The following is a 24,521-nucleotide window of genomic DNA, read 5'->3' as shown; positions in this document are numbered from 1 at the left end:
TTGTGGCCCTGGTTACGTCCTGTGGAAACTTGTTCCATAGTTTAATTATGGAAACACTTCCGGTTCCTGGGTCCTGAATCATTCAGCTTTGTTGGACATCCACAATGCCTTGTTATATTAATACACCAGAACCAAAAAATAAATGCAAGTGTGCTTCATGGCAATTCTACCGGTTAAAACTAGCTGATTTGGTAAAAATCAGTTAAAACTTTAAATTCGACATAGCTGCTGATTAAAGTGTGAGGCACGCGGAGGACAGTGTGTCCTGGTTGGCTTGTTGCCTTTGTTCCAGGAATCGGCCTCGATGACGTAAGTTAAGATTGTTGAAAAGAGCTCAGGAAACAGTTAACGCTTAACTACCCTGCCATACCTCCTGTTACCTGTTCTGTAGGCAAAGTTACACATTTATCTGCTTCAGGGGATAGTGAGGAATGCCAGCCTGCTGTACGCAGGCCCTGTAATTGACATCATCAGTAAAATAACACCAGGTGCTATGTCATGCTGGTTTGATCCTGGCAATGTATCTTAGATGGCTTTTGTAAAGGGATTAGACTCTATAAATGTATCTATCGGTCTTTCTGTGGCCATACACCACGAGGTTCCATGGTCACAGGCAATTTATCACATATTGCTGTGTTTTATTATACAGTGGTACCTTGGTTTACAACCGTTTTGGATTACAACCACATCAAACCCGGAAGTGCGTGTCACTTTTTTTGGATTAACCCCCCCCCCCATTTTTAATTACAACGCTTTTTTTTTTGGAGGCCCCATTGGCATAGCTGTCAACTTACAGATTTGAAAATAAGGGACCAGCAGCCTCGAAAATAAGGGATCAGCAGCCAAAATAAGGGATTTTCCAAGCACAGGTATGTTCGATTTCTGAGCCCCTCCGAGCCAAAGGCAGAAAGCCCAGCCAGCAGCCAAACAAAGCCTCAAGCGGTGGTTCCCACAGCACAGCAACCCAGCAAAGGGGATGCAGCAAGGAAAACCACCGTCACCTCTCCGCTGGGAAGCGCTGAGCAAAGGCGAGTCCCCAGGCAACGCGGCCGACTTGATCGGCACAAGGCATGCAAGCTCCACCCCCCAGTCGTTCTTAGACTCCTTATTGGGTGAGCGACGCAGCCAAGCAACACAGTTGGAGCCTCCCTCCTCCCTGGCTGGCAGGGAGGGAGGGAGAGGAGCTGCTTCCTTTGAAACCCGGGAAATTTAAGGGACATCATCAATAAGGGACAGCAGCAGGAAACGGCGCTGGGATAAGGGAGTTTCCCTCCAAATAAGGGACAGTTGACAGCTATGCCCATTGGCGAAAGCACCCCTTGGGTTACAACCTGTTTTGGTTTACAACCAGCCCTCTAGAACAGATTATGGTTGTAAACCAAGGTACCACTGTATGTTCCGATGGATAAATGGGAGGCCCAGGTTTCAGGTTATGGATGCCGGGGATGAACGACAGGAAGTGACTAGCTTGTGAACTTTCCACGGGTATCTGGCTGGCTGTTTACATCCAGTTTTTGGGTGCTCACAATAAATAAATTTTTAAAATTTGACGGAGACGACAGGTTAAAGGTGCATCAATTAATTTATTAACTCGTCACAAAACTTCCCGGCTTTCCTCTTTTCGGTTCATCCCACTAAGAAAACAAACCAGTGTATATTAACCGTGTGCTTCTTCATCAGTCTACTTTCGTCGTCATCAGTCTTCCTCTCTCCAACCCACCCCATCCCCACCCCTCGCCTTCGCAACCTCCACCCGCCCAGAAATTCAATAGCAGCATCTGAAATCAGGAGTGTTTCTGAGGTAGAACGGCAACCCCAATGTCACTGTGGGGAAGGAATGGCTTGGGCCTGCACTGCCCACTAGGAAGGCTTGTAGAGAGTATTTTTCTGCCAAATGCCCTTCGAATCGCTGCCCCGAGCCCTCCCACCCAACGTTGCTGATTTCTCCCCACGAATTCCCTTCTATCCTAACCCAGCAGTCGCAGAGCTTCGTGTGACTACAAGGCACATGGGGAAAGGGGACGGCCGAGGGCCCGAAAGTGCGGTCAGAGCTCCCCGTTGATGCTGATCTTGACCACGGAGACGCTCTCGGTGGACTGGAAGCGCCCCTTCTCGTAAATGATGAAGAGGCTGTGAGCATCTTCCGGGGCAGCCCCGTCCAGGGAAGTCATCGAGGAGTAACCGCTGGCGCCGCTCCAGATCTGCAGGGGCTCCTTCCACCACGAAGAACCGTTGGTGAAGCTCCAGCGTAGTGTCATGTTCACCCCTAGGCCAGAGGGGAGAAAGAGAACGTAAGGTTGTGTTCACATGACAAAAAAGTTCCTCTTCAACCAGGCTTCGGGCTGATTTTGTATACCTGAAGGAGCATCTCCACCCCCATTGTTCAGCCCGGACACTGAGGTCCAGCTCTGAGGACCTTCAGGCAGTTCCCTCACTGTGAGATGTGAGGTTACAGGGAACCAGGCAGAGGGCCTTCTCGGTAGTGGCGCCCACCCTGTGGAACACCCTCCCATCAGATGTCAAGGAAATAAACAAGTATCTGACTTTTAGAAGACATCTGAAGGCAGCCCTGTTTAGGGAAGTTTTTAATGTTTTTAATATTCTGTTGGGAGCCGCCCCAAGTGGCTGGGGAAACCCAGCCAGATGGGCAGGGTATATATAATAAGTTATTTTTTATTATTATTATCATTATTTTGCTTATTTATCCATTATGTTTGTAGGACACTCTTCATCTAGAGATCACAGGGCAGTTCGCAACATAAAAATACAAAAGGAAGGCACAAAATATATAATAAACAAAAGCAAAGCAAGCCAGTAAACACACCCTCACACAAAAGGACCTCAACCTCTTATTCCCATGAGGTGGGAGGCTTGAGCTCTCCAAGCAAGGGTGTCCCAAATTTGGGTTTGCAGCTGTTTTTGGGACTACAGTTCCCATCATTCCTGATAGCTAGGGATGATGGGAGCTGTAGTCCAACAACAGCCGGAGACCCAAGTTTCGGAAACCCTACTCCAAGCTATATGGGAGAACACACAGAGCTATTTTGTTTAACCACAATCACAGCCAATAAGGTAAAGGGTAAAGGGATCCCTGACCATTAGGTCCAGTTGTGACCGACTCTGGGGTTGCGGCGCTCATCTTGCTTTATTGGCCGAGGGAGCCGGCGTACAGCTTCCGGGTCATGTGGCCAGCATGACTAAGCCGCTTCTGGCGAACCAGAGCAGCGCACGGAAACGCCGTTTACCTTCCCATCGGAGCGGTACCTATTTATCTACTTGCACTTTGATGTGCTTTCGAACTGCTAGGTTGGCAGGAGCAGGGACCGAGAAACGGGAGCTCACCCCATCGCGGGGATTCAAACCGCCGACCTTCTGATCAACAAGCCCTAGGCTCTGTGGTTTATGCCGCGTCCTAAGGCATAAAATGTATAAACAATACAAGAAAGTATAGTATTGGCCGTGCTACAGTAAGATTTCCTCACTCCAGTCCTTCCCTTCATTATTTTCCTCCTTATATTAGATTTCAAGTGCCTTGGAGTCAGGCACCTAACTCTTTATCAAAAACTAAAGGAGCAAAGTAACATGTGCACGCCGACGGCACTGGAATGATAGCAGCTATTCAACTACAAGTTAACTGAGCACACAAAACATACCATTGTAGTGAAATGGCTTTGGTTTTATAGGGTACTTAATATTCTGTTGGGAGCTGCCCAGAGTAGCCGGGGCAACCCAGACAGATGGGCAGTATACAAATAAAATTATTATTATTATCAGAAATCCACTGAATGTAAGAAAAATAATAATAAATAAAAATAATTATTTGATTTTTTAAAAAAATGCATGGCAAAAATCAAGTGATCTTTTAAAGGTGTTTGGGGAAAGGGGGGGGATTAGTGGTTTTGTTTTTGTTATGTATTTTGTGTTTTTTATACAGTGGTACCTCGGGTACAGACGCTTCAGGTTACAGACTCCACTAACCCAGAAATAGTACCTCAGGTTAAGAACTTTACCTCAGGATGAGAACAGAAATCGTGAGGCGGCAGTGGGAGGCCCCATTAGCTAAAGTGGTACCTCAGGTTAAGAACGGTTTCAGGTTAAGAATGGACCTCCAGAACGAATTAAGTTCTTAACCAGAGGTGTAACTGTACTGTGATTTTATGTTGTGAACCGCCCCAAGATCTACAGATGAAGGGCAGTATACAAATTTAAGAAATAACACTAATAAAAGGGCTGTGGTGGAGTTTGTTTTCTTGGCTCTTGTCAAATCTTGCGTTCTTTCAACCAAGAGCATTCTTCAATTTAGAAGTACAGCGGTTATAAGGTAAAGGTAAAGGTAAAGGTAAAGGGTGGTTAAGTCCAGTCAAAGGCGACTATGAGGTTGTGGCGCTCATATCCACCTTCAGGCCGAGGGAGCCGGTGTTTGTCCACAGACAGCTTTCCGGGTCATGTGGCCAGCAGGACTAAACAGCTTTTGGCGCAACAGGACACCGTGACGGAAACCAGAAACGCCATTTACCTTCCTGCCTCACCTGTACCTATTTATCTACTTGCGCCGGCATGCTTTCGAACTGCTAGGTTGGCAGGAGCTGGGGCAGAGCAATGGGAGGTCACTCCATCGCGGGGATTCGAACCGCCGACCTTCTGATTGGCAAGGCCAAGAGGCTCAACCTGGGAGGCCTAGTTGCACCATGAGCTTTGTAGCAGAGGCTGGACACATTTGTCCAGGCCCAGGAAGTGAGTCTGCCATGTCGTCTGCCGGAAGCCACCCCTCTTCCAGCCACATGGAGCCCATTCTCCCCCTGTGACACACAGATTCCCCCTCACTCACGCCGCTTTTCATGGGCCGGGTTGCTGAAGAAGACGAGGCCGGATTTGACAAGGGCTCCGGCAGCCACTGCAGGATCCACCAAAGTGTCATCAAACGTCACGTTCTCCAGAGGGAGGGTGTCGCAGGCGTCGTAGCTGCGAATCACAATGCGGCAACTGCAGTGGTAAAAGTTCTGGTTCCTGGCGTTGATCACCACGGAGCCGTCAGGAAGCTCATAGGGCTGCAAGGAGGTAATTTGAGGAGGGAAGGTGAGAAGAGGGCAGATTTTGAAGGGAATCAGAACGTCTCCTAGCTCTGAGGGCTCCACTCCACGTGCTCCACTCCCTATTATTAATTATTATTATTATTATTAATTTATTTATACCCTGCAAATCTGGCTGGGTTTGCCCAGCCACTCTGGGCAGCTTCCAACAAAATATTAAAATACAGTAGTCTATCAAACATTAAAAGCTTCCCTAAACAGGGCTGCCTTCAGATGCCTTCTAGAAGTCTGGTAGTTGTTGTTCTCTTTGACATCTGGTGGGAGAGTGTTCCACAGGGCGGGGGCCACTACCGAGAAGGCCCTCTGCCTAGTTCCCTGTAACTTGGCTTCTCGCAGTGAGGGAACCGCCAGAAGGCCCTCGGCGCTGGACCTCAGTGTCCGGGCAGAACGATGGGGGTGGAGACGCTCCTTCAGGTATACTGGACCGTTTAGGGCTTTAAAGATCAACACCAATTGTGCTCAGAAACATACTGGGAGTCGATGTAGATCTTTCAAGACCAGTGTTATGTGGTCTTGGTGGCCTCTCCCAGTCACCAGTCTAGCTGCCGCTTTCTGGATTAGTTGTAGTTTCCGGGTCACCTTCAAAGGTAGCCCCACACAGAGCGCATTGCAGTAATAATTGATTACTTTATTTATACGCCATTTTACATACCACCCTTTATCCAAAGATCTCCAGGGAGGGTTCTTAGGAACGCTTCCTTCGCACTGTTTAACATATTAAAAACAGATGCTAAAACTGGGTATGCTTAGCTTCCGAAAGAGAAGGTATGATGCCACACTTTTATTGTGGTTGTGAATCGATTCAAGGCTTTTTCCGGGGGGTTGGAAATCTGGGGGTCCCCTCCAACTCTACAATTCCACAATTCTGCTCACCACAGCCAGGGCTTCCAAACAACGCAGCGACGGAACTCGCTGCTTGTTTCTTCCCTGCCGCTTGCAGGATTGTAGCAAACCCTCAAGCTCAGGATCACACCCACCTGGCATTCATCAGGATTGAAGTCGCTGGGCCGCTTCACCTTGCCATAAGGGATCCCATGCAAGGGCTGCCGCCCGTATCGCCAGTTTAAGCCGTGGTCGTCGCTGAGGAGGCACGAGATCCCGTCCTGCAAAAGCGTCCCGTGGCCACAAACGATCAAACGCCCCTTCTTGGGCTCGTAACGTTTCTGAAAGGCAGAGGTGACCGAGTGGGAGTTAGGCCCATTGCCCGCCGTTATCCTTGCATGCACACAGCACTGCTTCAGTCCTCTGGCTGAGGGTCCTATAGCCTTGTTTCCTGGCTACCAGTGGTAGCGCTGAGTGGAAGCAGCAACACGTAGCCACAAACTGACCCAACCCCTGCCACCCTCCAGGCTCCTAAGATTTTAGCAAGCCTTGACACGGGTTGTTGAGCATATCTCCAGCAGCAAATGAGGTCTAGGAACTTGCCCTTTCGTTAAACGGAAGTTGAGATTCTCCAGAAGTTGAACACTTAGTATTTATTTATTTAATTTAAATTGTCTCTGTGCCAGTGTGTATTGTTTTTAAAAAAGGGAAATCTCAATGTGGTTTGCAGCCTAAATTAAACTGTTGGATAAAGCACACTCCATACCTGTGGAATCATGGAAGACACACAACCATGGTTATTAAATTAACAAAGACCATCGTTGGAAACTAAAGACACTGTGCCCGTGGCTGAGGATAATTGTTCGAACCCTTCCAATGGATATGGGGGAGGGGAAGGAAAAATTGTATGGGAAATTTAAAAAGTGGAAGGAGATAATATAATGTATGTAAAAATCCCAAAATAAAAATGAAAAAAAAGTTAACTAACTACTGACTTTCTTTCTCGTTCGTTCTTTCTTTCTTTCTTTCTTTCTTTCTTTCTTTCTTTCCTTCTCTCTCCCTCCCTTTCTCTCTCCCTCCCTCCCTCAAAACACCACCCATAAACCTGTCATTCATATTATTATAATAACTATGATTTATTTGCTGCCCATCTGACTGGGTTTCCCCAGCCACTCTGTATAGCTTACAGCAAAATATAAAAACATCTAAAGAAGTGTATCTGTGTATCTGAAGAAGTGTGCGTGCACATGAAAGCATATACCCAGAACAAACTTAGATGGTCTCTAAGGTGCTACTGGACAACTTTTTAATTTTTTAAATAAAAACACAGTGAGACATCAAGCCTTAAAAACTTCTAAAATTCAGATAGATGTTTATTTCCTTGACATCTGAAGGGAGGGCGTTCCACAGGGTCACTACCGAGAAGGCCCTCTGCCTGGTTCCCTGTAATTTCACTTCTCTCAGTGAGGGAATCGCCAGAAGGCCCTCAGAGTTGGACCTCAGTGTCTGGGGAGAACAACTTGGGTGGAGACGCTCCTTCAGGTATACCGGGCCGAGGCCATTTAGGGCTTTAAAGGCCGCTTACCTGAATGCCATAGCCTGGTCCCGGGGCAAACATGGTTGTGCCAATGTCCTCAGAGAGGTTCCGGGGGATGCTCCAGGTGACGCCGTCGTCGCGGCTGCGAATGATCATGGTGCTGGCCGTGGGGCATTTGTTGTAGTGAGCGCAGAGCGTATAAACCAGGAACACCATGTCCTCTTCAGAGTCCACCACCACCGCCCCCAAGTTGAGGCCATCCTGAAGGGAACCGTCGTCAACTATGAAGGAAGTGGGCGTCCAGGTAGCGCCTGGAAGAGACAGGCTGGCATTATTATGAGAAACGCGCCTGAGGCGCCGCACAAGACTCTGGCAGACGTGAGGCGTGAGCCTGCCTTCGCTAACTTGGCGCCTTCCAGAAGTTTCCGTGCAGGCTGGGTGCTGGTGGGAGTTGTAGTCCAAAGCCCCTGAGCGGCGCCAGGTTGGGAGACACTGGCATAAGCTTTCACGGCAGGGCTAGAAATTAGCCGAGCGCATTTTGCAACAGGCGTGGGCCCAGTTGTGACCCAATTGTGGAGATCTCTGATTTCTCCATCCGCCTTGGCCTTCCGGCTTTCTTAAGCAGCTAAGCAGAAGAGCTTATTTGTTGCATTTATATCCCAGCTGTTTCTCCAAGGAGTACGTGGTTCACCTCCACTAATCCCTACAACAACCCTGTGAGGTGGGTTAAGAGGCTGTGACTCTGAGGACCTGGGAGATCAGGGTTCGAATCCCCGCTTGGCTATGAAGAAGAAGAAGAAGAAGAAGAAGAAGAAGAAGAAGAAGAAGAAGAAGAAGAAGAAGAAGAGTTTGGATTTGATATCCCGCCTTTCACTCCCCTTCAGGAGTCTCAAAGCGGCTAGCATTCTCCTTTCCCTTCCTCCCCCACAACAAACACTCTGTGAGGTGAGTGGGGCTGAGAGACTTCAGAGAAGTGTGACTGGCCCAAGGTCACCCAGCAGCTGCATGTGGAGGAGCGGAGATGCGAACCCGGTTCCCCAGATTACGAGACTACCGCTCTTAACCACTACACCACACTGGCTCTCAATGAAGCTCACCGGGTGACATTGATCCAGTCGCTGCCTCTTAACCTACCTCACAGGGTTGTTGTAGGGAGCAAGACGGTTTGAGCATATAATAATAATAATAACAACAATAATAACAATAATAATTTATTATTTATACCCCGCCCATCTGGCTGGGTTTCCCCAGCCACTCTGGGCGGCTTCCAACAAAGTATTAAAATACAGTGGTCTGTTAAACATTAAAAGCTTCCCTAAACAGGGCTGTCTTCAGATGTCTTCTAAAAGTCTGGTAGTTGTTCTTCTCTTTGACATCTGGTGGGAGGGTGTTCCACAGGGCAGGTGCCACCACCGAGAAGGCCCTCTGCCTGGTTCCCTGTAACTTGGCTTCTTGCAGCGAGGGAACCGCCAGAAGGCCCTCAACGCTGGACCTCAGTTTTCCGGGCAGAACGATGAGGGTGGAGATGCTCCTTCAGGTATACTGATCCTGGTCCGACTGCACTGTCTACTGATCAGTTTCCAGGCCCAATTCAAAGTGCTGATTTTGACCTATAAAGCCTTAAATGGTTCAGGACCGCAATACCTCAAGGACCGCCTCTTTCCATATGAAGCTACCCGGACCCTGCAATCATTTTCTGAGGTCCTTCTTCATGTGCCTCCTCCTTGAGAGGTCCAGAGGGTGGCAACACAAGAACAGGGCCTTCTCTGCAGTGGCTCCCCATCTGTGGAATGCTCTTCCAAGGGAAGCTCGCCTGGCGCCTCCATTATACACCTTTATTCGCCAGGCAAAAACTTTTTTTTTAACCTTTGGTTGATTTGATTGACATCCTATGCCTTTTTAAAATGTGTTTTTTTGGGGGGGCTATTGGGTTGTTTTCATTTTTTATTATGTATTCTGTAGTTTTATATCTTGATTTTATTCTGTGAACGGCCCTGAAACCTCCAGGTATAGGGCGGTATATGAATTCAATAGATAAAATAATACAGTGCACCCTCCGGATATGAACTTAATTCATTCCGGGGGTCCTTCTATACCCTGAAAAGTCCACAACATGAGGCACCGTTTCTGCGCATGCGCAGCGCGATGCAGCGCTTCTGTGCATGTGCAAAGCGTGCAGAGTGCTTCTGCCCGGACACTGAGGTCCAGCGCCGAGGGCCTTCTGGTGGTTCCCTAGCTGCAAGAAGCCAAGTTACAGGGAACCAGGCAGAGGGCCTTCTCAGTAGTGGCACCCGCCCTGTGGAGCGCCCTCCCACCAGATGTCAAAGAGAAGAACAACTACCAGACTTTTAGAAGACATCTGAAGGCAGCCCTGTTTAAGGAAGCTTTTAATGTTTAACATATTACAGTGGTACCTTGGGTAAAGTACTTAATTCGTTCTGGAGGTCCGTTCTTAACCTGAAACTGTTCTTAACCTGAAGCACCACTTTAGCTAATGGGGCCTCCTGCTGCTGCTGCACTGCCACTGCACAATTTCTGTTCTCATCCTGAAGCAAAGGTCTTAACCCGAGGTAAAATTTCTGGGTTAGCAGAGTCTGTAACCTGAAGCGTATGTAACCCGAGGTACCACTGTATTGTGTTTTAATATTTTGTTGGAAGCCGCCCAGAGTGGCTTGGGAAACCCAGCCATATGGGTGGGGTATAAATAATAAATTTATTATTATTATTATTATTATTATTATTATTATTATTATTATTATTATTCTGTGCATGCACACGCGACAAAACCCAGAAGTATACACTTCTGGGTTTGCCTCGTTCGCAACCCGAAAGTTACGTTACCCGAGGGTCCACTGTAACAACAACAACAAGGATTAATAAAGGAGGGGAGCACCGGTTATGCTGTTTTTGGAGGAAAAAAGTGGGATATAAATGCAGTAAATTAAAAAAAATAATTAAAAGCAGGTTGCTTCCCTTAAAATTATGGATTGAAAGCAAATTTAATTTAAGAAACAGATAAGAACTAAGAAATGTGTAGAAAATTGAGAAGGGAAGGAGTACCAGCCAAGTTGAGGGAAGTCAAAAAATGAGAGAATGGTTTTATAAATTGATTGAATTGTATTATTTGTTTTATTTGTAAACTGAATAAAAATTATATTTTAAAAAAATAAATAAAACACACACAAAAAAACTAAGGAGCCCACCCACCTTTGCCCTCCCCTGAAATTGTGCTCCAGCACTTTCAGCTCCTCAGGGGTGTGTGGACACCCTTTTCTTCCAACCCCCTCCCCACAGGCCTTGCTCCCCTCAAACCTTTGTCCAGCGACCTGCGGAGGGCTATAAACTTCGCCCCAGTGTCGGAGGCAGAGTGCTTCCTGGCTTCGGAGAAGGCTAAGAGGGTGCCATGTGGCGTCGCCGCGATGAGGGGGACTCTGAAGGTGTTGACCTCCCCAATGACGCTGCCGCTCACCCATAGGAGCTGCTCCATCGTGATCATGGGCTTCACCTGCCGAGACACAAAACGCAGAAGGGACTTTCAAGGGAGAACGGGTTTTTCCAACGTCCCCCGCAAGAACCGACTGTTGTAAACAAAAATTGCCCTTTTCCCTTATGGGGTATCCAAGAGCCCCCATATAGAGTCCTTGCATAGGTTCCCTATTGGTAGGAGAAGATAACAGAGGCCAACCAGAGAATATTGAGAAGCAAAGCAGCTAGTAAGCTTGATCTTTATTGATCTGCTGCAGCAGGGTGCTCCCCTCACCCGCAGGAGAGGAGGAACCCAGAAAAATGGCACGCAAGGCCTTATAAAGACACTTGAAATTGCCACCCTGTAGAGACCACCCCCAGAAACATCATACATACATCACAGAAGGGGTGTAACCTAAGACCACCCCTGGGCTCCCACGGCTTGCGGAGAGCTGCATGTTCTGGGGGCTGGGGTCGGGGGAAGCTCGGGCTTCCCCCGTCCCAGCCCCACGCCTCTGGGGAAATAAATGTCCCCCCCTTTATTCCCCCCCCCCAAATTAGGTGCGTCCTATAGGGCGAAAAATACGGTAAGTATAATGAGAATTGTTGGAAGTTACATATATTAATTTGTTATGTAGATGTAATATATTGTATTTGTTTCTGCTTGTTTCTCTTTTCTTACTCTAATGTTTTTATTCATTTGTATTGTTTTTTGTATTATATGTTATGTATATTTGTCTATGTGAAAATTAATAAAGATTTTCTAAAAAACAAACAAAAACAAAGCGAGAATGAGGGTGTTATGCACTGAAGTTCTCACCCTGGGCCAGCAGAGGGATACTGTAGAAAGTTATGCAAATAAGGGATCGAAAGTGACGTTCAATGATTGGATAGTTTTAGAAAATGGTTACAGTTACGTTGTACTGGAACTCTATATAAGCAGGCTGACTGAACCCTTCAGTCAATTTGGTTCTGGCCTGTGAGTAAACAAGAGCTGTTTGAAGAATCGCTGTGTCGTCTGATATGTTCACCCACAACTTAACAGAGGGGAAATAGCCAAGAAACAATACAGCCCTGAAATGGTCCAATGCCTCACCCCAGGGTGCTAGGATGTGGTGGGAGGCAGGGAAATGCCTTAAAACCTTAAAACTAAAGAGAAACTTTTATCTAAAATGTATAATTTGCTATTAGACTGGGAAACAAAAGACGAGCTTGTTAAAGCCCCAATGACACACCAGGCAATAGATATAGGACACAGTATAGATTTTAACCTCTGGGGGAAACTCTGGGAAAGTGACTTTAAGTTTACAGCATGTTATTCTTTGAAGGGGAACTACCTGAAAATGAGTCACAAATGGTATTTAACTCCGAGTAGGCTTGTTAAAAGCAGAGACATCACCTTGCCAACCAAGGTCCGTATAGTTAAAGCTATGGTTTTCCGAGTAGTGATGTATGGAAGTGAGAGCTGGACCATAAAGAAGGCTGATCGCCAATGAATTGATGCTTCTGAATTATGGTGCTGGGGGAAACTCTTGAGAGTCCCATGGACTGCAAGAAGATCAAACCTCTCCATTCTGAAGGAAATCAGCCCTGAGTGCTCACTGGAAGGACAGATCATGAAGCTGAGGCTCCAAGACTTTGGCCACCTCATGAGAAGAGAAGACTCCCTGGAAAAGACCCTGATGTTGGGAAAGATGGAGGGCACAAGGAGAAGGGGACGACAGAGGACGAGGTGGTTGGACAGTGTTTTCGAAGCTACCAGCATGGGTTTGACCAAACTGTGGGAGGCCGTGGAAGACAGGAGTGCTTGGCGTGCTCTGGTCCATGGGGTCACGAAGAGTCGGACACGACTAAACGACTAAACAAAAACAACAACAACAATTGTGTACAGCTGAAAACGCTGGCAGCGTTACGATAAATTCAACAGTGTGAACAAGTTTTGATGGATGCAATGACGGCAAAACCGATTGGCAGAGATTTTGTAAAATATGCAGGGATTTATGGTATGCAAAATGAACCATGGGAAGAGAAGGGAAGTCATTGATATCTTAAGGATGTAAAATGAGTATTTTAAATTGGAAAAGAGAAAATTTAATAAAAATTATATATATGAAAAAATAAAAAAAGGAAATGCCTTTAAACCCATCTCCTAACCCTAACCGTTGTGTTATACATCCACTGCCAGAGGCATGCCCGTGAATACATATTGGTATTACTATTTCAATTTGTATACCACCCTCCCCCTGCAGTTTTTAGGGCGCTTCACAACATAAAATTGGCTTGAGGTGGCTAGAGCACGGTGCTGATAATGTCAAGGTTGCAGGTTCGATCTCTGTATGGGACAGCTGCATATTCCTGCATAGCAGGGGGCTGGACGGGATGATGCTCAGGGTCCCTTCGAACTCTGCGATTCTACGATCATAAACCAAGCATGGGGCAGGATGGCACTAACAGCCTAGGACCCTGGTACCTACAGGACCGCCTCTCCCGGTATGCCCCGCAGAGGACCTTAAGGTCCATAAATAGCAACACCCTAGTGGTCCCGGGCCCTAAGGAAGTCAGATCAGCCTCAACCAGAGCCAGGGCCTTCTCAGCATTGGCTCTGGCCCGGTGGAACACTCTGTCTCATGAGACCAGGGCCCTGCAGGATCTGATTTCTTTCCACAGGGCCTGTAAGACAGAGTTGTTCTGCCTGGCCTTTGGCTCGGAATCAACTTGATCCCCTCCCCCTCTTTCCTTTTTTTCCTTCTGTGATGGAACTCCTATTTGGGGACTTCCCTGGCTTCTTTCTGGCCCACGTAGGACCAGTGTTATGTACTGAGTTGAATAGGATCCAAACTGCAGCAGTCTGATTGGTCCTAGAACAATAGGATCCAAATTGCAGCAGTCTGATTGGTCCTAGAACAATAGGATTCAGAATGCAGCAGTCTGATTGGTTCTAGAACAATGCAGCAGTATGATTGGTTGGCAGGAACCACCCAATCATGCTCCAGATATAAGTGACTCCACAACCTGATTGGCTTACGGTAGAATTCCAGAATTAGCCAATCATGTGCAGCCCATTGTGTAAATAATGTATATAAAGCAGATACTTTGAGGGGACTTTCATTCATTCCTCCTCACCACTATGAGCTGAATAAAGAGCATGAAATCACTTTGCGACTCTGAGAATATTTCAACCAGTCTGGATAGTTGGCCTTGGTGAAGATTTGACGTTTTCATCTCCAAAAAGTTTTGATTTGAGTTTCTACTGAAATGAGGCAGTTGTATTTTAATCTTGTTTTTAAGTTGTATGTTAATTTTTTTTTTATACCTGGTGTTAGCCGCCCTGGATGGGGAGGGCAGGATATAAATAAATTGTATTATTATATTATTATTAAAGCATTTTGAAGCCCCACTGATTCCGAACAGGAAAATCACGGGTTTAACTTGCTCATACCAGCAACCGCAGGATGCACATGAGCTGAGCATTGGCTGGATTGTTAGGGACGTCTCATGGAAATATCTGGAGGTGTCTTATACAAAGAGTCAGACCGTTGTTCCATGTAACTCAGTATTTCCTACTCAGACTGGCAGCAGCTCTCCAGGGTTTCAGGCAGGGAGTTTGAGCCTGGATTGAACCCGATACCGTCTGCAGACGATCACTATTATCTAGATCAAGGGAAGTAATAGTGCCACTGTATTCTGCTCTGGTCAGACCTCACCTGGAGTACTGTGTCCAGTTCTGGGCACCACAGCTCAAGAAGGACACTGACCAACTGGAACGTGTCCAGAGGAGGGCAACCAAAATGGTCAAAGGCCTGGAAACGATGCCTTATGAGGAACGGCTAAGGGAGCTGGGCATGTTTAGCCTGGAGAAGAGGAGGTTAAGGGGTGATATGATAGCCATGTTCAAATATATAAAAGGATGTCACATAGAGGAGGGAGAAAGGTTGTCTTCTGCTGCTCCAGAGAAGCGGACACGGAGCAATGGATCCAAACTACAAGAAAGAAGATTCCACCTAAACATTAGGAAAAACTTCCTGACAGTAAGAGCTGTTCGACAGTGGAATTTGCTGCCAAGGAGTGTGGTGGAGTCTCCTTCTTTGGAGGTCTTTAAGCAGAGGCTTGACAACCATATGTCAGGAGTGCTCTGATGGTGTTTCCTGCTTGGCAGGGGGTTGGACTCGATGGCCCTTGTGGTCTCTTCCAACTCTATGATTCTATGATTCTAATGCTGCCCTTTCAGATTTCCCAGAAGGGAGCTCAGAGGGCAGGGCTGCAAAACGGCAATATTTTCAAGGTTCAAAGGTCCGTCGGTCAAGAAGGCAGTTCTGCACGTGCTGCAGAGGGAGGCAAAGGGCAGAGGGGGCTCATCAGCCTGGGAAAGAGAACTCTGGCCCTTGTAATAAACAAAAATCTGTTCTTATTCCCTTATGGGGAACACAAGAGCCCTTATAGCGTCCTTTGTAGGTTCTTCATCGGTCGGAGAAAATAACAGAGGCCAACCAGAGAATATTGAGAAGCAAAGCAGCTAGTAAGCCTGATCTTTATTAAAGCTGTTGCAACAGGGTGCTCCCCTCACACGCAGGAAGGGAGGAGGACCCAGAACCAAGGTGTGCCTGTCCTTATATAGACATTTTAAATTGCCCGCCCTGGAGTCCAAGACCACCCCCAGAAACATCATACATACATCACAGAAGGGGTGTAGCCCAAGACCAGCCCTCCGATACATCATACCTACATCACAGAAAGGGTGGTCTACAACAGAAATCTGAGTGCCTTGTTTATCTCCTGTCTGGCAGGTTACCTGTTAATGGTCACTTGATTGGATACCTTGGGGAGCCTGGCCAGTCTTTTGTCATGACAAATACTTAGTTCCTGAGCCAGGTCACAGGCTCACCCTATTCATACACAGACATACCCTTAAGACAGGATTTGTGAAGGAGGAGACAATGGGGAGGCTTTTCCCTTTTCCTTCGGCCTTGCAGAGAAATATTTGAGGTCAACTTGGGAGGGACAAAATGGTTTCAGGATTTTTTCTGTGGGGTTTCAGACATGTGGTTCATATATGATGTTATGAGCATTTATCTTTACATTTTTTATTTCACCCTAAACCTCCACTGCCTTGCGGGAGATCTTTGGGAGAAGAAAAGACTTAAGAAGTAAACCTTACACAAATCCAGAGGGGCGTCCCTAAGATGGTTGGATGGCGCCTTGTACGCCTCCTTCCGGCAAGTCCTGCAGCCAAGCTGGTGCCAAACATCTTGCTCTTCTTTCCTTTGGACCAGTATATCTGAAGGAGCGTCTCCACCCCCATCGTTCTGCCCGGACACTGAGGTCCAGCACCAAGGGCCTTCTGGCGGTTCCCTCACTGCGAGAAGCCAAGTTGCAGGGAACCAGGCAGAGGGCCTTCTCGGTAGTGGCACCTGCCCTGTGGAACACACTCCCACCAGATGTCAAAGAGAAAAACAACTACCAGACTTTTAGAAGACATCTGAAGGCAGCCCTGTTTAGGGAAGCTTTTAATGTTTGATGTATTACTGTACAGTGGTGCCTTGCAAGACGAAATTAATCCGTTCCGCGAGTCTCTTCATCTAGCGGTTTTTTCATCTTGCGAAACAACCCTATTAGCGGATTCGCGCTATTAGCGGCTGTTAGCGGCTAAAGGGATTAGCGGATTAGCTGCTAAAAGGCTATTAGCAGCTTAGCGCCTTAGAAAAAGGGGGTGGGGAGCGGAAAAAAACCTCAAGAATCGCAATACATTTTCGTCTTGTGAAGCAAGCCCATAGAGAAATTCGTCCTGCGAAGCATCTCGGAAAACCCTTTCGTCTAGCGGGTTTTCCGTCTTGCGAGGCATTTGTCTTGCGGGGCACCACTGTATTTTAATATTTGGTTGGAGGCCGCCCAGAGTGGCTGGGGAGGCCCAGCCAGATGGGCTGGGTATGTATGTATGTATGTATAAATGAATGAATGAATAAATAAATAAATAAATAAATAAAATAATTTGGATCACATCAGCGAGGCCAAGAGGGGAGTCTTGTCATCTGGGCAGCCCAGGACCTCCATACTTGTGCCCAGGGAGGTCCCTTTGGTCCTAGGAATGCAGTGGTTTGACTTCACCCCCAGAGGCACACTCCATTGTCTCTTGAGACAGATGAATGCCCTCGCTCTCTGCTCCTCCCTTGAAAAGCATGTCAGGGGAACAGGCTTATCAAGAACTCTCTCCCCTGACATTGAACTTGACACATTCCAGGTCCAGGCAGGGAAGAGGCTGATTTAGTCAAGGGACACACACACACACAGAGACGTGGGCTCACTTGGAGCGTGACAATCAAGGACGCAGAGCGCTCGCCTCCTAGCTTCACTGCCGATGAGTCATCAGCACCTCTGATCACATGCCTGGCAGAAAACAGCAATTGTGGGATGGAAAATAGCAGGGAAATGGCACAGGATGTGTAAGAAGGCGTGGAAAGCTTCACATTTGCTAGCACACTGTACCCTCGGCTAAAGCAAGAGGTGCTTTGCTCTACATTTTAAAATGTGCGTTGACGTTATAATAGATAATAAAAATAAATTTTATTTATACCCCACCCTCCCCAGCCAAGACCGAGCTCTACATTTTAAAATGTGTGTTGATGTTATAATAGATAATAAAAATAAATTTTATTTATACCCCACCCTCCCCAGCCAAGACCGAGCTCTACATTTTAAAATGTGCGTTGACGTTATAATAGATAATAATAATAAAAATTATTTATACCCCGCCCTCCCCAGCCCTCAGGGCGGCTAACACCAGTTGATTAACATACACCTTAAAAACTAGATTAAAATACAACATTAAAATGCAGCCTCATTTCAGTAGAAACTCAAATCAAAAACTTTTTGGAGATGAAAACGTCAAATCTTCACCAAGGCCAACTATCCAGACTGGTCCTACGTGGGCCAGGGAAGTCCCCAAATAGGAGGTCCGTCACAGAAGGAGAAAAGGAAAAAGGAAAGAGGGGGAGGGGATCAAGTTGATTCCAAGCCAAAGGCCAGGCGGAACAACTCTGTCTTACAGGCCCTGCAGAAAGAGATCATAGAATCATAGAGTTGGAATAGACCACAAGGGCCATCGAGTCCAACCCCCTGCCAAGCAGGAAACACCATCAGAGCACTCCTGACATATGGTTGTCAAGCCTCTGCTTAAAGACCTCCAAAGAAGGAGACTCCACCACACTCCTTGGCAGCAAATTCCACTGTCGAACAGCTCTTACTGTCAGGAAGTTCTTCCTAATGTTTAGGTGGAATCTTCTTTCTTGTAGTTTGGATCCATTGGTCCGTGTCCGCTTCTCTGGAGCAGCAGAAAACAACCTTTCTCCCTCCTCTATGTGACATCCTTTTATATATTTGAACATGGCTATCATATCACCCCTTAACCTCCTCTTCTCCAGGCTAAACGTGCCCAGCTCCCTTAGCCGTTCCTCATAAGGCATCGTTTCCAGGCCTTTGACCATTTTGGTTGCCCTCCTGTGGACACGTTCCAGTTTGTCAGTGTCCTTCTTGAACTGTGGTGCCCAGAACTGGACACAGTACTCCAGGTGACGTCTGACCAGAGCAGAATACAGTGGCAGATCCTTTACTGTGGCTGGATCCTAACCAAGTTTTTATATGTTTACAACAAAGGCATTGGCCACCCCAGAAAAGACAGTAAGGCTTCCATGCTTCTTCGAAGGACAGAATTTTCCTTCCAATATGTTTTTTTTTTTTTTTTTTAAGTTATTCATCCCCATTCCCAAGCCTATTGCCTTATGATAGCACACACAAATTCCAATTTTTTAAGCCACATTAAATCTAACTGGCATAAACAAGTTATTCCTCAATGCTTTATGTCTTGGCTGAATAGCTTTCTTTGACAGAAGCCTGATAAGGCAAGCAGCACATAAGAGTGATTTGATTTCACAGCCCAGATTCTTGTCTGTGATCATGATCTGCCGGGCTGCCAAGCTAGGCACGCGGTTAACCGTTCTCATGCAAAAGTCACTAGAACTTAGATGTGCATTATGTGAATTAATTAATTAACTAAATTCATAGGCAGACCCTTCATCTGTGGATCGCAGGGCAGTTTATGGTATAAAGGTAAAGGGTAAAGGGACCCCTGACCTTTAGATCCAGTCGTGGCCAACTCTGGGGTTGCGGCGCTCATCTCGCTTTATTAGCTGAGGGAGCCGGCGTACAGCTTCCCAGTCATGTGGCCAGCATGACTAAGCCGCTTCTGGCGAAACCAGAGCAGCGCATGGAAACGCTGTTTACCTTCCCACTGGAGCAGTACCTATTGATCTACTTTCACTTTGACGTGCTTTTGAACTGCTAGGTTGGCAGGAGCAGGGACCGAGCAACGGGAGCTCACCCTGTCGCGGGGATTCGAACCGCCGACCTTCTAATCGGCAAGTCCTAGGTTCTGTGGTTTAACCCACAGCGCCACCCGCGTCCCATTTGGTTTATGGTATAAAAACTGTAAAAAAAAACCCTGCATAATAACAAACAAAAGACTATCCCACCCCACTCCTTAAGGTATTGGAAAATATCCTTTCCCCATTTCCATTTGTGAGTGTTAGGATCATTATCTTTTATGCTAATCGCGATTTGGCTTTTTCTGAGTGTCAGTGCATAGGTAGCCAAAATGGTGAAACAGGGAATTATCAGCAGGCTTGGTTAAACCACTCCGGACATTGCAGCTCCCGGAGGAGAACAGGGATTCTCCTATCAACTCCCTGCACTCGTAACAAAGTACACTTCCCAGAATTCCTTGAGGGAAGCCATGACGGTTTAAAGTGGTAGGATACTGGTTTGAGTGTCTAGTACAGACAGGTCCGTTGCGTGTGGAACCCTGAAGAGAAGCACTCCATATACAGCAACATTTTGTTGCAGGCTCATATCCTATTTGTTGCCGAGAAAGCAGGGGAAGAGGAACGACAAAGTCTGCAGCAACGGTGTGTTGTTTGTTTAAGTTTTAATTTTGGAAATCTGCCCACCCCAGTTGCAGTAACTGGGAACATCGACGTGGCACTGCTCTGACATCTGTTTGGCACTTCGGAGGACTGCCAGCGTACCTGGGGAGCAGTGTAGCCAAGGTTGGGGTCAGCTCAACATTTCCCTCCCACAAAATATTGGAAGGAACGGCAGGTATGTGGACAAATTGAGGAGGAGGGCAAGCAGAACGGCCACATCGCCAAGAGGTGCAACCAGGGAGAAACCGCCTGCCGCCTTCTCCTGAGATCTTTGCACCATTAATAATAATAATAATAATAATAATAATAATAATAATAATAATAATAATTTATTACTTATACCCCGCCCATCTGGCTGAGTTTCCCCAGCCACTCTGGGCGGCTTCCAACAAGAGATTAAAAATACATTAAAACCTTTCAGATACTGAAGAGTGCACCCTGGAAACCGGTAGAACAGCAAACATGATTCGAGACAGCAGGGAAGGCACTACCTGAGCTAAAAGAACAAGACGCATGTATACAGAACATAAGACCGCAGCTACTACTATGCCATAAGATTCACTGTCCTGTAATATCACATACAGTGGTACCTCGGGTTAAGTACTTAATTCGTTCCGGAGGTCCGTACTTAACCTGAAACTGTTCTTAACCTGAAGCACCACTTTAGCTAATGGGGCCTCTCGCTGCTGCACGATTTCTGTTCTCAACCTGAGACAAAGTTCTTAACCTGAAGCACTATTTCTGGGTTAGCGGAGTCTGTAACCTGAAGCGTATGTAACCTGAAGTGTATGTAACCTGAGCTACCACTGTATGAGCTTTAACTACAGATGAAGCCCAGGACGGCGAAACAAGGCCAATATTCCGGAAATCCTTGTCTTTAGACGCTGCGAAAGGATTCTGTGGAACTGTAACAACCGTTAATGTGGATTGTTTGGACCTTATGAACAGTGTTGTAAATAAAAATATGCCCTTTTCCCTTATGCGGTATCCAAGAGCCCATATAGAGTCCTTACATAGGTTCCCTATTGGTAGGAGAAAATAACAGAGGCCAACCAGAGAATATTGAGAAGCAAAGCAGCTAGTAAGCTTGATCTTTATTGATCTGTTGCAACAGGGTGCTCCCCTCACACGCAGGAGAGGAAGAGGACCCCCAAAATTGCTGTGCAAGGGCTTATAAAGACTTTTGAAATTCCCATTCTCTAGATCAGGACCACCCCCAGAAACATTATGCATACATCACAGAAGGGGTGTAACCTAAGACCACCCCTCAGATACATCCCACCTACATCAGAAATTTAAATGTTGTTTTTCTCCTTGTCACAGTTTATCTCCTGTCTGGCAAGTTACTTGATTGGATTGCCTGGGGAGCCTGGCCATTCTTTTGTAGTGGTAAAATACTTATTTCCTGGGCCAGGTCACACCTTATTCAAACAGACATATCCTTGAGACAGGATTTGTGAGGAAAGAGACAATGGGGAGGCTTTTCCAGTTTAACCTCGCAGAGAAAGGATTTGGTCAGTTTAAGAATCAAAATGGTTCCAGGTTGGTCTTCCTGTGTTGATCTTTGTATATGCAGTTATGAACATTACCATATATCTAATACCATAAAATTCCTATCACAACAGACAGGTGGAATAGACACTATTCCACGGATGGACCTTATGCACGAACTGACTAGAGAATGATCTGATCCACTGGGTCTTCTGCTTTGTTCGTTTGTTGAACTTTATGAGTTACATCTGTTGAAATTTATGAATAGTATACCTTATTTATCTAAGAACACAGCCTTGTGTGTTTATCGAGTCACTCTCAGCCTAGCCTACTTTGCAAGAACATTGTGTGAGGATAAACTTGGGGGGAGGGACAGCGGGAGAAGAACCGAGTATGCTTCTTCGAGCTCCTGGGAGGAAACACAGTTTATAAATGCGGAAACAAAAATAGACAGCATCTGGCACCATCAAATGTCTTGATTCAGCAGTGGCGTAGCATGGGTTGTCAGCACCCGGGGCAAGGCAAGTAATTTGCACCCCCTAACCCGTGGATTTGCGCCCCCTAACCCTAACCCCCAGATGTTCCGCCCGGTGCGGCCGGGCCCCCCTGCACCCCCAACGCTACGCCACTGTGATTCAGAGGTGGGGAATCTGTGGCCCTTTCAATACTGCTGCACTCAAACTATGACCAGCATGGCCCACGATCAGGAACAATAGGAGCTGTAAGTCCAACAATATGGAGGGACACAGAGATGCCATTACAGTCTCGGCCGTTGTTTTCACCTTAATTGGCTATATGCAGGGGGAAGAGCTGGATTAGTGACTGCTATTAATTGGGGGGGGGGCTGCCGCTGTGTTGTTTTTATTCTGATTGTCAGAATGTTCTTAATAATCATAGGGTCATTCAGTCCAACCCCCTGCAATGCAGGAATCTCAACGCAACAGATCACATTCAAGAATCACCAGGCCGTTTACAATATAAAAACTTGGAAATGCAGGACATAGGAACAAACAAACAAAAAGGCCATAGATTGTTTAATTATCCAAAGGCCTGGTTTTACAGGAATGTTTTCATAATAAAGGCATCCTTGGGGAAAGCATTCCATCAGGGAAAAGGCAGGGGATAAATAAATATTTGACAACCACCATCACTACCCAAAAGGCAGAATAAGCATGTGCTTAGGGCATCAGCAAAGCAGGGGCATGCCATATATATATATGTGTGTGTGTGTATATGTATATATAATTATATACATATTTTGGAAAGAAGTAGACGCTTGATATTTCAGAAAAGGCATTGAAGTATGTCAACATGGCAGGAGGGTGGGAAATCAGAACTTCCTTATACTCCACATCCCCCCCCCCCCCCGTTTCTAGCACTGATTTTATTTTGGTTTTTTACTTCCATATAGGGTGGAGACACACCATAATCTTTTATTTTTTTTTAAGTGTTTAGGGCCTCCAAATCTTCCCATCCGGTCCGGACCGGGGGAAAGGAGAGGGGCACAATACGTGGCCGGACCGGTTGGGTTCAGTGGGTCTGAGAACCCAACGACTTGCCCCAGCTAAGCCTTCCAGTTCTGTGGGGTTATGAGGCTGGGGAGCAGATTGAGGGGAGGACAAAACAAAGACCCCCCCCCGGGACATTTCCAATCGTACCTGATCAGGGGTGGCCACCCCGCGCGTTTCCCAGCAGCAGAGCCCCAGAAACAGCAGCGGCCGTAGGCAGAAGCCCGGCCTGGCCCAAGGGTGGGATCTCCTCCGGGGATCACGTCTAGCACCCATTGCTTCGGCCGTCAGGATCCCCTCTTCCGCATCCACCAGGGCTGCTTCCCCTTTAAGCGCGCCGCTGGGACCGAATGTTGGGTTTAAACAGTAGCAACTCGAGGGAACTCCCGGGCCGCCAGCCGCCCTCTGATTGGCTGGCTTTGGAGAATGGAACGCGGAAGGCCGGCTTCAAAGGCAGCACGTGACCATGCAATGACCTTAAATACCGTAGAGATAGGGAGGGAAGCCAGGTTAGAGACGCCCATTCTACTTTTTCAGAAAACAAACATATTTATTAAAAAAAAAAAAAAAAGGAATTCTAGCTCCGCCCACTTGCCGGCATCTTAAAGGGACAGGACTAAAACGAGAGGAAGCGAGCTCAAGCGAGTCGGTGCGGGAGAGGATCGAGGAACCGAAACGTCCCAAAGGCATGTTCTGAGAAATGGTTTGCGGTTGAGGGGAAAGGAAACATATTCATTGCGGACAGCTATATTAGGTGTGAAGCTCAACATCAAAAAAACGAAGATCATGGCCACTGGTCCCATCACCTCCTGGCAAATAGAAGGGGAAGAAATTTTACTTTCTTGGGCTCCATTATCACTGCAGATGGTGACAGCAGCCATGAAATTAAAAGATGCCTGCTTCTTGGGAGAAAAGCAATGACAAACCTAGACAGCATCTTAAAAAGCAGAGACATCACCTTGCCAACAAAGGTCCGTATAGTTAAAGCTATGGTTTTCCCAGTAGTGATGTATGGAAGTGAGAGCTGGACCATAAAGAAGGCTGATCACCGAAGAATTGATGCTTTTGAATTATGGTGCTGGAGGAGACTCTTGAGAGTCCCATGGACTGCAAGAAGATCAAACCTCTCCATTCTGAAGGAAATCAGCCTTGAGTGCTCACTGGAAGGACAGATCCTGAAGCTGAGGCTCCAATACTTTGGCCACCTCATGAGAAGAGAAGACTCCCTGGAAAAGACCCTGATGTTGGGAAAGATGGAGGGCACAAGGAGAAGGGGACGACAGAGGACGAGATGGCTGGATAGTGTTCTCGAAGCTACCAGCATGAGTTTGACCAAATTGCGGGAGGCAGTGGAAGACAGGAGTGCCTGGCGTGCTCTGGTCCATGGGGTCACGAAGAGTCGGCAAGACTAAACGACTAAACAACAACAACATATTAGGTGTGACGGCTAAGTGGAACCTCCAGCTCCAGCAGTATACCTCTGAATGCCAGCACAGGAGGAAAGTTTTATTTGCACCTGGCCTGCATGCTTCCCTCATTCATTCTGGACAGCTGTTACTAGAGAGTTTCTAGAATAGGATCCCCCCTTGAACCTGATGTAGCAAGACTCTTAAATAAAACAGCATATTGTAATCAG

General features: G+C 46.8%; 1 protein-coding gene across 1 annotated transcript; it reads right to left on the bottom strand.

Moving 5' to 3' along the window:
* Positions 1-1,563: 1,563 nt before the first annotated feature.
* Positions 1,564-23,297, bottom strand: NEU1 (neuraminidase 1). Its single transcript, XM_083426341.1, has 6 exons — positions 23,036-23,297; positions 10,762-10,954; positions 7,498-7,760; positions 6,068-6,253; positions 4,829-5,048; positions 1,564-2,266 (listed from the first exon to the last, which is right to left on the bottom strand). The coding sequence occupies exons 1-6, from the start codon at positions 23,159-23,161 to the stop codon at positions 2,046-2,048; spliced, it is 1,209 nt and encodes a 402-aa protein (XP_083282467.1). The 5' UTR covers positions 23,162-23,297; the 3' UTR covers positions 1,564-2,045.
* Positions 23,298-24,521: the final 1,224 nt, after the last annotated feature.

This window comes from Podarcis tiliguerta (genome assembly GCF_965153285.1).
Source record: "Podarcis tiliguerta genome assembly, chromosome: 2".
NCBI classification, from domain to species: domain Eukaryota; kingdom Metazoa; phylum Chordata; class Lepidosauria; order Squamata; family Lacertidae; genus Podarcis; species Podarcis tiliguerta.
Note: the sequence above shows the minus strand (reverse complement) of the source record. Positions and strands in the feature narration are given on the sequence as shown.